The 15,785-nt window shown below is 43.6% G+C and overlaps 1 protein-coding gene and 1 pseudogene across 1 annotated transcript; one reads left to right on the top strand and one right to left on the bottom strand.

Annotated features, from left to right (window-relative positions):
- The first annotated feature begins 3,685 nt into the window (after nucleotides 1-3,685).
- LOC117835189 (phosphatidylinositol N-acetylglucosaminyltransferase subunit A-like) lies at nucleotides 3,686-10,627 on the top strand (annotated as a pseudogene).
- A 433-nt stretch (nucleotides 10,628-11,060) lies between these two features.
- Nucleotides 11,061-15,475, bottom strand: LOC117837872 (uncharacterized). Its single transcript, XM_072291296.1, has 5 exons — nucleotides 15,246-15,475; nucleotides 13,003-13,108; nucleotides 12,676-12,862; nucleotides 12,363-12,465; nucleotides 11,061-11,542 (listed from the first exon to the last, which is right to left on the bottom strand). Exons 2-5 carry the CDS (start codon nucleotides 13,081-13,083, stop codon nucleotides 11,392-11,394), a joined length of 522 nt encoding a protein of 173 aa, XP_072147397.1. The 5' UTR covers nucleotides 13,084-13,108; nucleotides 15,246-15,475; the 3' UTR covers nucleotides 11,061-11,391.
- Nucleotides 15,476-15,785: the final 310 nt, after the last annotated feature.

Here is a 15,785-nt window from a genome sequence, read left to right as displayed (position 1 = left end):
TGTCAGGTTGCATATTTTGGTCATTTATCGCTTTAGTTTGGGTGAGGAACTGCTTAATGATGAGTTCTACATTGGACTGCGGCAAAAACGTGCAACTGGCAAGGTATGTAGTTGCGACAAGATTGCAGGAAGTAAGGAGTTGGCAAAATATCAGGCACTTGAGGCCTTACATGTGCATTTTCCTTAATGGCAGGAATATCATGAGCTTATAGAAGAATTCATGAGCGCTGTGGTGCAAATCTACGGTGAGAAAGTCCTCATTCAGGTGAGTCAGAGACTTTCAGTGTACTATTGTTGCTATGTCAGATCAATTTACTCTTATCACAAAATGTAACCGTTTTTTTTTTACAGTTTGAGGACTTTGCCAATCATAATGCTTTTGATCTGCTTGAAAAATATAGCAAGAGTCATCTTGTTTTCAATGATGATATCCAGGTAAATGGAACCAAACAATGATATTTTTCTTTTTTACTATTACCAGGTGTGATCCTTAATTGAGTCATCACCATCATCCAGTCTGTTGCCTTTTATGGTTGTACCAATATGGAAATATGAATGATTGCAGGGCACAGCATCAGTGGTCCTTGCAAGTTTGTTAGCATCACTCAAGGTGGTTGGTGGGACCCTAGCAGAGCACACGTATTTGTTCCTTGGTGCTGGGGAGGTTAGTGATACTGTGATAGCCTCATAGCTTATCTTGGTGGACTTTTTTTTCCCTTTGCCGTCAAACTGTTGAAATATATCCGTTGAATTGAAATTGTTCCCATCAATGAGATTCTTCATTTTAGAGACACGGAAGAAAAGATTCTGATTATGTATTTGACTGCAGGCTGGAACTGGCATAGCAGAACTCATTGCTCTTCAGATTTCAAAACAGGTAACAGGGCGGGCATTTAACCAGGTTTTGGGGTGTGTGAGTGTGTGTTTGGGTCTCTGTATGACTCTATCTTCTCCAATTAATATAATGATATGCAGCTTTCCTGCGTGTTTGAAAAAAAAAGAATGCTTAGACCAACTGTGATAGTGCCATGAGACATACGTCACAAAAGCAAGGATTCACAGTGGTGTAACTGATGTCTGTTGCATTTGCTTCTCAGTTTTGCAATAAAAAACAATCATTACATTAAACATGGTGTATGCTCTACCGGGTAAATAATTCCCTTTTCCTTGCAGGTGAAGGTAAAAAATTTTATGGTAGATGTCAGGTCCATCAACAGCCTTGATACATGTCCAAGTCATGAGCTTTCTCAAGACAATAATCTTAATGAAACTTCACAAGCGCGACAGGATTTGGCAGAAGGTAGTCATTGTGTTTCAAAAGGAAGTTCTCACCAGTGGATGAAATGAGAAGCCATTGTTGGACTTGTTGCTTGTGAGGTATGCCAGCCATTCTGGATGTCGCAATTCATATTGTATTTAGGCTACGAAAGAATCTAAAGCTGTTTGATGGTGTAGTTGTTTTTCCTTTTCAAAAACTCACGTTGTGTCAATTCCTCTCCATTTTCAGTGCATTATTTTTCATGTGTTATTTTGGACAAAGTTAGACTCTTCAAATTCTGAGTACCATAACTGAATATCCATTACAAATTGGTCTTTCTATTAGCACAATCGTTATCCTGAACTATTCTGAACCTTCCAAGAATGCTGATGGTTGGTTGGAGAAATTGCTTTCGTTACTATTGTACTTTTATACGCTATCTAAAATGTTACCCAGCAAGGGTAGCAGTAGTCCCTCAGTAGCAACTCATGCATTTTTCCTTTTTGTTTCAAGGTTTATTAAACCGATAGTTTAGAATGTTAGGTCTGTTCCAGTAGCAACTCATGCATTTTTCCTTTTTGTTTCTAGGTTTATTAAACCGATAGTTTAGAATGTTAGGTCTGTGGTGGAACACATAGTTTGTGCCACTAGATTGATTTAGCAATGCTATTTGAGATGCCATTTTTTTTCTGTTTCTGTTTTTCTCACTGCTTGACCTTGAAAAAATGGTGTTTTCTTTATGTTGATGAATACTCCTCAATTTGTTTCTCTTGGTTTCTTATAATGCTGGCGTTCCCTTTGTTGCTATTATCTACTTCATATCCTATATCCTATGGAATCTAATTTCATTGTTTTATTTGCGTGCTTTCTTACGTAGACTGTTCGCCGCCCGCTCCCGCTGAATTGTGCTAGGCAGGCCGGCCGCTCGACCGGCCGTGCTCTGTTAAGCCTGGTATTGCTGCGAGTGACGACGCCGCGTGGCCGCAACGCCGATGCGTGCGAGCTTCGCCGTAGCTCTCCAGCTGCCGCGCTTCGCTCGGCCCGCCATTGGATTTGTGCAGGAGCCGCGCTCGCAGCGGTGCCACCACCGTTGCTCAGCCACACTGCTACGCTCGCTGGATTGGAGAAGCCGAGAGAGAAAGATGAGAAGATCAGAAGAAGAGAAGGGGAAGAGAAGCTGCCTCCTTTCCCTCTCAACGTCATGCTCAAGCTCACCGGCGGAGCTCGGGAGTGTTGACTGGTGACCCGAGCCACCACCTCCTAGCAGGAAGCGCATACTTTGCTAGCTCCGGGATATGAGGGAAAAATAAGCAATGGTGAAAAGAGGAAGAAACGAGTAGGATGAGAGAAACGAGGAGAGGAGGTGGTCTGTGCGAGATAAGCTCTAGCACTCCGCAACGTCAGTTGGAAAGAAATGGGCAAGCGCTTTGAACTCGCTCAGAACATAATCTCTATCTCTACCTAATATTAAAGCAAGTAAGACTTTTGCCAAAAAAAATTCGTCACTTGTCAGAGAGCTCCCGCGCCGCCTCGGCCCTGGCCGCCTGCCACGGCCGCGCTCGAGCCGCGCCGCCCAGCCTCGGCCCCAGCCGCCCACACCGCCCCAGCCAAGCCGGGCGGCGGGCACAGGCCGGGCGGCGCGACGCGGGTGGACGGGGTCGGGGAGGCAGCTCTGGTGCGTCCGGACGGTGTCATTAGTTTGAAAAACACAATTGATCTTTTACCGTAGCAACGCACGGGCATTTTGCTAGTAATTAGATAATTAGAAAAGTCGACCATCGTTCCCTTGCTAATAGCGGGCCATTGGACCCACCTGTCATCTCTGCCAATGGGGCCTAGGGATGGCAACGGCCCCGACCCCCGATTCCCCATGAGGAATTCCCTCATTAGGCCTAATTTGGGAGCACCAATCCCCGTCGGGATGCCCCCGTTTTCCCCGAGCTGGACTACCACGTGGAAAGCTAAGTACATGTCAAATTTCCTACCTTTTGGAAGCCCACGCTAACGGGAAGGGCGACCCGACCCTCGTGTTTTCCCTAGGGCGGCTCTTCCCCACCTCGAGGGTCCAGGCACAGCTTCCCCGTCCCGCTTCGCGAATCGCGAGCGATACGAGGTGAGCACTTCCCCGTCGCCGCTCCCCCTCCCCTTCCACGAGCCCTTCTCCACTCCGCGCCCAAGCTCCATCCTGTTGTCTCCCCGTCGAGGTACCCATCTTCGATGCGTCATCTTCGCCTAGCGCCGCTGCCCGCCTCCGACTAGGCACCGACACCCTCCGTCCAAGCGTTGCCCCGAGCCCCTGCCTCCCCATCTCGTTCAACTCGGCGGCGCGGGGGGCAGCCGATGAGGGGACTGGAGCTGGGCACGGCCGCAGAAACTCGGCACGGTGCAAGGTCTAGGAGCGCGCCTTGCCTCAGCAGCTAGGCCGTGATGGGACCGACAAGGTCCCGGTGCGGGGTAGCTGGCAGCGAGATCGGGGCGCGGCTGACGAGGCCCCTGGCGCGCAAGGTCGTGACCTCCAGCTCGCTTGCGCCATGGCCGCGGGGTATAAGATGAGCAGCTCCATGGACAGGACCACCTCGCCGGGCCTGCTAAGAAGCTCACTGAGCTTGCGCTGCTCAACCCCAAGTAGGTGGCCGAGCAGCTAGTGTGCCGACGGCTCGATTCTTGGCGCCGCTTCGCGTCCTTCATATTTGGTGAGGGGTGCTGATGTAGTCGCTCGAGGGGCTCTATTGCACGGCCACCGGCGCCGCCGTTTGTGCTCCAGGAGCGGTGCTGCAAGGCCACGTGCATTGACGCACGGGCCCTGGGGACACCGTTGTGCGCCTGTGCGGCCACAAGCTTCGCTGTGCTGACAAATTATTATTTATTTCTATGATCTCCAAGATTGACAGGGATTTACCACCTAGGAAATTGATGGGAAAAAGAATTCCCGTAAAAATTCACCTCCAGGGCGTACTCCCTGGACTCCCTGGATTAGCTCCCCATGTTACCAAACTAGGCCTTAGGGTACGGGGACGGTAGTATTTTTATCCCCACGGGGACGAAAACGGGGCTAATTCCTCCCCCGCCAGGCTGGGATGATCCCCTATCCTCTGTCCCTATTCCCCGCAAGACCCCGATTTATCTAGACCATGTATGAGCACCGAAGTCAAGAAATGCCCAACTGGCCCATTTTGTTCCCCACGTCCCATCTGACCGTCCGTCCGCCACTAGCCAACATCTATACATCAATTCTCAGATATGTAGTGCTGCCGCAATGTCCCAACCCTAATCTTCTCAAGGTTTTTGAGTCACAGCGCCACTACCGGTAGACACCGGCGGCACAACAAGAGGGCGTCCCTGACCGCCTCCCTCCCTGACGCATTCCTGCGTGCTGTGCTCCCAGCTCCCACCCACAGCCCCAAGCGCACTGTGCTCCCCGTCAATGTTTATTGGCCATCGCTTTAACTCTTTGTACGAACGACATTTTTGTAACGGACTGCTGCAGCCGGCGATGATGATTTACCTCCTATGGTGATTTTTCGCTGGATAGTTTGCGGGGACGGGACCCCATGGGGAATTATTCCCCGCGCGGTGATGGGGATGGGAGGAAAATACCCCCATGAGCATTGACAGGGATGAGGATTTCTTCTCGCCGCAAAATACAAGGATGTACTGTCTGTAAACTTAATGGACATAGAGTGTCATATGTTATACTAGTCCATATAAGCATAATGCATATATTATCAAGATATTATTCAAAGTAGCAGAATATTACTCCATGATCCTCGGGGGTAACAGGCACATGCTATTACATATAAGCTTAACCCTTCTCGACCAGCACCAACATACTCAAAACGAGAAGATAGCTAAAATGATTCACACCATGCAACTCTATGTTACACAATATACTCAAAATTTTTCATAACTGCTATCGTGGCACAATACCACGCACTTCAGCATGTAAAGAACACATGTGCAAGCATCAAGGACTAGTAAACTGGCATGTCAATTCAGCACAAATCGCTTCATTTTTCTTAGATCATGTATTGCTTCCGGACTCTGCAGGTAAAAAAAAAGAGTCAAAATTGTGAAATAATTCAGCCATGTCAACAGTAGAAGGTGGCAGACTGGCAGCACATAAAGCAAGATGTAAATATCTAGCACAAGTTTGCAAAGACGAGAGAGACAACACTGTTGTAGTTTCCTACTAGACAAGACAAGATCAAAATATGGCTTCAGCTTAAGCTCGAAAATAAAACCAAACAGATTAGCTTAGCTCACAATAATTTTGCTACAACAATGCAAACAAAATCTTGCAGCAAATATACTTTTTCAGAATTACTTACACAAGGACTTTTTCAGAATTACTTACGCAAGGGTTCACAACAATTTGGCACAAAACGATGGTCAAAAGAAAATCTATCACGAGATCTTTTACGAAGCTTATGTAACAAGATCCTCCTTATCAGGAAACAAGCAAACAGGACATGACTTTTCTTATATGCATTGTGCTTAAATTTCAGGAAGCTTATGAGACTGAACTAGCAATCCAATCTGTCCAGATAAAAAATGTCACAAGTAACTAGAAATCTGCATGGACAATCACTTATATATTGTTTTGGTCTTTCAGATACTCATTATTTAGTGATCTTGACAATCCACGTGATGTTAGGATCATGTAGTGCTTACACTAAGGGCACTACAGTTAACAAAAGAATAAAATTTTTAAAATAATTCAACCATATCAGTAGCAGAAGATTCACACAAAGCAAGAGTGTAATATCCAGCACAAGTTGATTAATAGTAACTTGCTGTACCAACCAATGATCAATGGAACAAATCAAGGATTAGCAAATAAGTTGGTCTATAACAAGTTCAGAAAAAATGAACTAATCATTTCAGTAAACATAGAGTAAAATGTAGCAAAACTGACATGATGGAAAAGCTATGATACTTAGCATGAAAGAAACAACACATAAGCTACCTTTGGGATTTTGGCGACTAACTCTCACATCATGTAGTGCCTCCCATAAGGGCTCTACAATTAAACAAAAAAGTGAAATAATTTAGCCATGTCAGCAGCTCAGCAGAAGGTTCACATAAAGCAAAATTTTACATGGTTAGACATGATCAGATAAGTAAATTTTCATGAACCATACACTAAGCATATTAAAGAGACATACCTGATTTTTTGTTTTAGCCACAGTAATCGAACATTAGGATTCTTGTTGTAATGAATGTCTTCCCAAGTGTCTCAGATTCAAAAAGATTCAAAGCATCTTCTTCTCATCGGTTAATTCAACCATAGCATCCACTTGATCAACACACTTCTCAACTGAAAATTCTTCCTCATGCCTTTTCTTTTCTTCAAGAGTTTCCAAAGTTTTGCTGGTTTGGCTCTTTTTATACTCCACATATCCCTCAAGAGCAGATTCAATATGACTTTGCTTACGCTTTTTTCCACCTTCTCCCTGCCTTGAATCTTGATTTGATGAGGCAAATTGAGCTTCATTGTTTTCGTTACGTGCACTTGAGGTCTCTTGGACATCAAAACTGGAGGCAAAGGGATTTGTACCATAGAGACTGAGATCATAATGAAGGCTTTATTTAGAATTACTTCTTTCAACAGGAGCTGGAGGTGGGAGAGCAGGAGCTTGAGGAGGGAGATCAGGAGTAGGTGTAGGAGTAGGAGCAGAAGGTGCAGGTGCAAACGATTAAAGTTTAGGTTTCCTGTAGCAACACTTCCTGTTCATAGATGCCATTGGAACTTAGATTATATGAGTTTCAAAGAACCAATAAATTGTTTGATGCTGAAAGTAACAAATTAAGATATGCAAGTGAGGGAACTTCACCTTCATATAGTGATTCCAATTGGTAAAAGAGGGAAAATGGCTTTTTGCAAAACTTTACTACTCTTGGGTGATTCTATTGAATATAACAAAAAAGGATAATTAGTTAACAACAATAACTTAGCTACTTCTTAGCATATTTTATATAGAGTCCAAATGGCTTACCGCAATTAGCTTCTCCCATACTTTTGGTTCCGTTAGTATCATACACAAAGATTCATTCCAACCATTACCACTATCTCTTTTAGCATCTTTTAGTGCCTTGTAATTAGTTTTGAGCTCCTTCTCCTTCTCCTGCACATGCTTCTTTGTGAAATGAGCTACGGGAAACTTCTCATTGAACTTGCTGGTGGTAATCCTCCAGCCCTCCGATACCGAACCATTTTGATCTTTATATTTGGGGTTATCTTTATAGTCATGTAATATTTCAACAAAACCTTTCTCATAAGCAGAGTTCCAAGCAGCCCTGTTTGGGATTAATTGAAAACTATATTTTATTGAAAAATATAAGAAATTTATGTTTGATTGCCTAGGTTGTTGTCATGACACACGCATATGGAACCGATCTGGAGTACGTTATGTCACAAATGGTTTGAAGGTTTATTATGTACCATGGAGACCATTCCTGATGCAGAATACACTGCCTACGTTATTCTTGACATTTCCAGTTGTAAGAACCATTATTATACGTGAGAGGATTTCTGTCATGCACGGACATCAGGCTTTTTCAACATTGTGTCATGAAGCGTTGATGAATGCTCGGATGATGGGGTACAAAGTTGTCTTCACAGATCACTCACTTTATGGTTTTGCTGATGCTGGAAGCATTCACATCCAGTTTACTCTTCCAGATATTGACCAGGCAATATGTGTTTCTCATACAAGCAAAGAGAATACTGTCTTGAGGTCTGGGATATCTCCGGAGAAAGTTTTTATGGTTCCTAATGCCGTGGATACTGCAATGTTTACTCCCTCCCCAGAGCGCCTAGGCTGTGATGAAATAGTTATTGTTGTGATCAGTAGGTTAGTGTACCGAAAAGGTGCAGACCTTCTTGTGGAAGTAATTCCAGAAGTGTGTCGTCTATTTCCAAAGGTGAGTTGGAGCTACATCACTCCGAATCAAAATCACATAGGTTAGTGCATGCATATACTAGGGGAGAAGCCTGTGTTCTGGAGCATATAAACATAGACTGTCTTGATATTACAAATTTGTTGATTTTGCATCATAAAACCAAGTATATGACAGTACAGATTCATTGGGCGTTAGTGTCCAGCTGTTTTCATCTAGTCATCCTGCACCATTACTTTCTTGAAGTATACGATGTGGTGTATTTGATCCGTTGGCTGTATTTTTTATAAAACAACTCTATGGACCCAGGTTCGCTTTATTGTCGGAGGTGATGGTCCAAAACGTGTGCGACTTGGAGAGATGAGGGAGAAGTTCTCCCTTCAGGATAGAGTTGAAATGTTAGGAGCTGTACCTCATGCTCAAGTACGGTCAGTTCTGATCTCTGGTCATATATTTTTAAACAGGCATGCCCTGTTAATATATGGTTTCTAGCTTTGTAGTGCGTTTGTCCCTCATTTTCTCATTGGAGGTCTTGAACCATTTTGAATATAGGATATCTTTTGTGCACTTGCAGTAGAATTTTGACATCCTTATATCAGATTAATGAAGTGCTCTTGTGAACATGTGGGCTGCCAACATATATTTGACATAGGATTTAGTGTATAGATTGGTTCATAGATATTATGGGAAGTTTTTTCTTTCTGGAGTTTTGAATGTACTTAAATGGATCAGGGGTAAACAGAAGTACAGAGTTCTTTTCCTCATCTGTTATATTCTAACCTCTCGTAGAGAATAGATTGTTCGTTCACGTGCCACAGATGAGTGTGCAACCTGTATGTGGATAGAGCACAGTAATACTGAAACATAGCATTTTTTTCTTTTACTTTTAGTTCACTTACGGAGGCATTTTGCATCGCCATTTTAGAAGCAGCTAGCTGTGGACTGTTGACAGTAAGCGCTAGCGTCGAGGTGTCCCAGAGGTATGTGCTTTATGATACTGCCTCCGTTTTAGTTAATTAGCTTGTTCTAAACGTCAAAAATTTAAAAACTGAGGGAGTAGTAAGTTTCTCTTTTAAGTTTTATAGGGAATGACTTTAGTCAGATGATTTCAGAGTTTCCTGCTAACCATTCTTTCTTTTTCAGGTTCTTCCAGATGACATGATAGTACTTGCAGAATCAACACCAGAAGATATGGTCAGAGCTGTTAAGAAAGCTATTGACATGCTACCTGGCATAAATCCTCAATTTATGCATCTTCAGGTGAAGTTTAACTCTCAGATTTCTACACCTTGCATGAACTCAGCATTGTACCATGTCACTTGTGGGCATTTTACATGAGCCTTTTAAGTCAGAGATCACTATGCAAGTTTTCTGGTGTTCATTCAGTTGTCTCTAATGTGAATTCTAGATGAAAAAACTTTATAGTTGGGATGATTTGGCCAAAAGAACAGAGATTGCTTATGATCGTGCAGTGCAATCCTTGACAACAAATTTGCTAGACCGCCTTCCCCGGTGAGTAAACACAAACTGTCAAAAACTCATCTTGTTGACTACAGCAAAATTAATTATCAATATCTGCTGTCCCAGTGCTAAATCCTGCCAGATAGTATTTGGTTTTAGAGCTAGGCAATGTCGCCACAATTTTTCTCCTTTAGATTCAAGAGATGATTTATGAAGTTTGGAGATAGTGAATTTAGAAGCAAGATATGATTTAGAACTTTTCATATGACCAGGTTGCAGTCATGGTATGTTCTGCACTTACAGGACCCTTATGATGTGATCCTACTCAGAAATTTCTTTCAATGTTTCTGAAATAGATGGACACCCCTCATTTTGGGATTTTTTTTCCATGTTAGAGCCTTAGAGGCAGGCATATCTAAATGTATAGTTTGGTTGGCGTCTTTGACTTTTAGTTAACTACTTAACTCTATCAGCAAAGCATGAGCACGAGTTGGAACTGTGTCTGAAGTTCAATGCAGCATTGTCAAATCAGTTCACCAGTTGTGCATTGCAGAGTGTTGAAATGACCAACATCATGTAGGGGTGCAATTTCTCATTTACAGGTAAGTCCTATCCACCAATTGCAACAGGGAACTAATGCTAAACTAGCTATCGGCGGATATGATCTTTGCCTGTAATTGTCTAGCAAGCTTTCCATATTTTTGGCCACTGAAGTTAAATAGAAAGCCAAGGATTTTAATTGCTGATATCTTCAATGACAAGATATTGCAGTGCTATTAAGTATTATCGTATATGTAGAATCCTATGTTGTCACCTAATAGAAGACCCGCAAAAAAAAAAGACAGAAATTCAGTCGTGTAAACATGCCACCTCAAGAAATATTTTAATTTTTAACTATATTTCAGTCATGAACAAAAACAGAGAGAGCTCCATGACATTAAAAATGGCCACTTGGCCTTTTCTACTAAAACAGTAAATATGCATTTTGTTCAATCTATTTGCCATTGGTATATTGACATGCTCCTCTGGTTAGAACGAGTTGGAAACGTGAGTTTACATGTAAGAACTGAATTGAGCACGAATAACATCAACCTTGAATTGTGTGGATGGAACTTAACCATCTCATGCAATTTAAGAGCGATCTAGGGGGTATCACTTTGCTGTACCTCAACAAGAGATCGCAAGAACCAAGGGCTCGTAAGTTTACACTACGAAAGAAATTTATATGGTTATCCCAAACAACGTAGGGCGTGGAATTGTGGAGAGCCAAAGGGTAATGCCAACGTCCTCGCTTAAGAGAACCTATATCAGCCGTGGTCCGGTATATGGAGGAGGCAGCGGTGGCAGCGGCGTGGTGTTCAGCAGAATGGCACCGGTGGTGGCGGGGCGTAAACCAAAACTCATGCCATGGCTCGGGATTCAAAATCAAGCGACAGTCAGGTACCCACAACTGCAAGGACAATTGGATAATCGATATGCCACAACAATCGTCACAGCATGATATGTACTACCCAGGAATGAAATTCTTAACCACGCGCCCAGGCCAAAATGACTCCTCACGGGGAGGGATCCACAGAGGACGACGATGATGGTGCTGACATTCTGCCACCAGCAACAAGTTCAAGCACGGCTAAGCACCAATGAACGAACAACTATACCACCTGACCCTAGGTTAAACGAGACATGTACATATGGCAACGGAAACAAAGGTTGGTCAGACAGAGCAGCAGGAGTGCAGACAGACGCGCTGCTTGTAGCGACACATCTGAAGATCACTTGGCATGCCCAAAGCGCTCGAGGCACCACAGTGCCGCTTGAGCAGCATGATCTTGTGCAGCTTTCTTCTTAGGCTTGGGGTCACCGAAGCACTCCATAACAGTGTTGACGAGTCCCTCTAGGTGGACAGTCACCTTGCAAGTGAATCTGCAGGGTTCAGGAGAAATCATTCATTCCCATTTCTACCACAGTTGAGTCTAATAATAACCAGTTTATCATGGAAAGTCAATGAATTATTGTATCACATAGATGACAAATGATGGTCGCTAACCAAATTTGGGCCACTTTACGGGTGCTACTTAAGGAGTTAAAGGTGGACATCATGGTTAGAATACTGGCTAAAAAAGAAAAGGAGAAAAAATGAACCCATTGCCGTTTCCTGTAACCAGAAATTCTGGAAAAGTTTGACAGCTCTCCATTTCATTCTTTTTGAATTAATTATATTCTTATTTCTTGTACTGTACTAACAATGACTTGGTTGTTTTATTCTTAGAAACAATGCTGCTTTCTTTTCACCTTTGTTTCTTCTTTCAGCCATCTAGATTGGAAAGAGCTTTATAGTTTTTACATGCGACTATATTTCTTACGTAAAGGACACAAACTTACAGGTACCCTCTACTTATGGAACTTCAGCTATTTTCCCGGTTCTGGACTGCTCTTGTGTATGTGAATTTATGCAGCTAGAGTACTTTTCATGCATTTGCAGTGATCATATTCCAGCATTGACATAATAATATATCGCAACATTAAAATCTACAATAAAAATATATTGTATACAACATTATGGTTCATCTTTTTTTTGGTGGTGGTGGTGCTGGTGTGGGTGGGGGGGCGCAGAAAATACTGCCTCACAGGATATCGCTTGACGGTTTAGCTTTTTTTGGTAACATAATACACAACAGTGTTATACACATTGGAAGTGCATGCACATTAAATGTAACATTCATCGGTTAATAGGAAAACTCACAATTTGTTATGAGGAGGTCCTTGTTCTTCAAAGTCAAATGATGGCTCTTTCCAGCCAATTGCAGCGCATATTTTTGGCAGTCTCAACCTTGCTGGTTGATTACCTGTATAACCTCTGGATTTCAGTAAAAACAATAGATTACAGGAAAAAAAAAGAAGTGTACCTTTAGATATCTGATCAAGGAAGAAGCAAGAACGTTGATGCATTTACATTCATGTGCATGCCATACCTCCTGGCCAACTTTCAAGAATGAAAGAAACCAAAGCACATAAAGCCTAATTGTATTAATTGCCATTTAGTATGTTCCCCTTACCACAACCATTCGCGTCACCAGAGCTCTGCATCGCACAATCAATGAGCACATCCATGGGATCGTCCCCAGTAGAAATTTCAACTGGAAGATCATCAGCAACTTTGTGCTCCATGTCAACTTCAATGCCCTGTTGTGGTTGGACAATTGATCCCAAAAATTCAATCCTCCTGCGCTTGACTAACACAGCCTACAAGGACAGCAATTGGTACCATCAAAATACAGAAACATAAATTCAATCTGCAGAGAGAGAAAATAAGCTCAAGCATGCTGCAGTGAATTCAAAAGGAAGACGGGAAACGGATGCAAGATATTTTGGCCATTTCTTACACTTTTATCTTCTAACTCCAGTTCCTCCACCGAAGTGTTGATTGGCACAGCACTGGGCTTATGCTTCATGGGAGGCTCCATCACCAATAAACTGAGAGGACTGGTCCTGACAAATTGTTACATATTAGTTATATGTTGTAGTCACAACACAAAGTGTATTGAACACTACTTCAAAAAGTGTATTGAACATAGTAAAGTTCAGTGGTAAAAACAGCAAGTGTTCTTGTAATGAACACAATACCGACATAAATGCACTATAGACTACTAGTAACGGTAGTAATGACAAAAGGAGAGCTGCACTAACGCAGCCGACCATTGACAATCCATAAAAGGTTAAACCGTTATAAGCTCTATTGGGCGAAATACTGCATCTGCGGGTGACAAGAAAATACTGCATGCGCGGGTAGTTAACAAATTAGTTCCAGCTTGCTATAGAACAAATACCATTGGTGGTAATCCAGAGTGCACTTGTTCACTGCCTTCACTCCCCAAGTTTTCTAATCTAAAAACCATCAGCCCTGTCTGCTCGTTGTCATATTGTCTTACATCAACTATAGTCACTCACATCAATGAAGCAAATATGAAATTGGATTTTTTTTTTGTGAGCAAATACTATAAATTAAGAATTTATCATCAGAAAATGATGCATCAAATGCAGCGGACAGGACACGTCTCCAAGGATGGACGAAGATCTTGATCCTTCTTAAAACTGAAGGGGATTGATGTTGTGCGCTGAAGGACCTAATTGAACTACGGGTGGTTAGGTCGGATTAGTGGGGGGTGGGTGAACCACACAGCACACAAACCATCCACAACCTACTGGTATGGTGAGAAAGAAAGGGTTTCGGATCTCATTTCTTAGATTCACAGCAAAGAATTCGTTCAATCCTAGAGGATTTCACCAAAAAGAATAGGTCTTTCATGAATTAGATCAAATATGAAGGAGTTTTGTCAACTTCATAAGCCATGGGATAAAGAAATTAGAAAAGGTTATGCACGCATGTGGCGAGAGAAGGGAGTAAGTACTGACATTATTGCACTGCAGACTACTAGTAACAGTAGTGACAACATGACGACACAACTTGCTCTAAATAACAAAAAGAGAACCATGCTAACATAGCCGACAGTTGATAATCCTGAAAAGGTTAAACCATCGTAAGTTCTATTGGACGAATGAGTGGGTGATGACAAAGTACTGCATGAGCGGGAAATGAATGATTTAATTCCAGCTTGCTATAGAACAAATGTCATTTGTGGTAATCCAACGTGCAATTATTCATTGCCTTCAACCCCCGAGTTTTCTAATCTAGAAACCATCAAGCTGGTTGTCATATCCTCTAGAAAGAAAAAAGCACAATCAGCACACCACCACAGTGAAAACACAAACCACTCTGGAAAACACACTGAGCACGACCTACACCACCACCACAGCAGCTCGTTATGAAAAGTGTGAAGTGGTCCTGGCAGCCAGGCAAGTTGTCTTCAGGTGTGGCGATGCGAAGGAAGCCGAGTTGCTTGCTTGCCAGGAGGGGTTGAGCTTAGCTATCCAATGGAGACACTCACCACTAATACTGGAATCGGATTGTCAAAATGTCTGCAATGCTTTGAACTTGACATTGGAGGACAGAAGTCGCCTCGCCTTTCTCATCCAGGAAGTTAAATTTCTCACTGAGGAGCACATGTTTTAGCTCGGAGTTCTTGTACACCTTGTGAGAGCAGATTATAACCTGTTAATAAAATCCACCTCCGTTTCGCAAAGAAGAAGAAAAAAACCCACAGCAGCAGCTCAGTAGGGGCCTAAGCACTGAGCATCACTTACAAAACCAGAGAACGCAAAGATCAACACAAACATAAGAACCACTCCACCGAAGCTTGAGCCAGCCAATAAACTGAAATTGTTTTTTTTTGGCAAATACTATGAATCAAGAATTTACCATCCTGAAATGATGCATCAAACGCAGCGGAGCGGGGAAGTATCTCCAAGGCTGGACGACGTTCCTGATCCTTCTTGAAACCAAAGGGGATTGATGCCGCGCGCTGAAGAAAGAACCTAATCGAGCTACGGGTGGATAGGTCGGATTAGTGGGGGGTGAACCACGAAGCATACAAATCATCCACATCCTACTGATATGGTGAGGAGGAATGGGTTCCGGATCCCATTTATTAGAGTCACCGCAAAGAATACGACTAATCCTAGGACGAAACCCTAGGCCAATCCATACAAGAGAGCTTGGGCTGCTTACCGGCAAAAGAAGAACCCGATCGACTTCCGAACGATGGATCTGCACTCCCAGCAAGGTACGGGTAGGGACGTTGGAGATTCCGCCCGGCGGAAGAAGGGGCCTCGCCGGCGGTGAGGGCGCCGACGTCGAGACCCAAGCAGTCGGGGAGTGGATGGAGAAGGGGGGGAGAGCGTTAAACCCACACGGGTCCCACCCACGAGTCGGCGGGGAGTGGATGAGTCGAACCCCTCGATTTTTTTTCTCTTCCCGGTTTTGCCCCTGGGCCCGCGTAGAACGGTAGAAGTAGAACCACCCAGCACGCGCTGGACGTCTGGACTGTGGACCCCAGTCCGACTCCGATTCCAACGCGCCATGCCGCCGTGTCACCGGTATATATCCGCGTGCCGTGCCCGCCTCCGCGCCACCACGATTTCGTCCGCTTCCTCGAGCTCAGCGCCGGCGACACACCGGACGAAGGCGATCGTCCCCTCGCGCTCCGGCGGTAACCCCAAACACAAGTCGCCCAGCACCCCGCGCCGGCCGGGATGGCAACTCTGTGCA

The sequence above is a fragment of the Setaria viridis genome, chromosome 9, assembly GCF_005286985.2.
Source record: "Setaria viridis chromosome 9, Setaria_viridis_v4.0, whole genome shotgun sequence".
Taxonomy (NCBI): Eukaryota; Viridiplantae; Streptophyta; class Magnoliopsida; order Poales; family Poaceae; genus Setaria; species Setaria viridis.
This window is presented reverse-complemented; position numbering and strand designations above follow the sequence as displayed.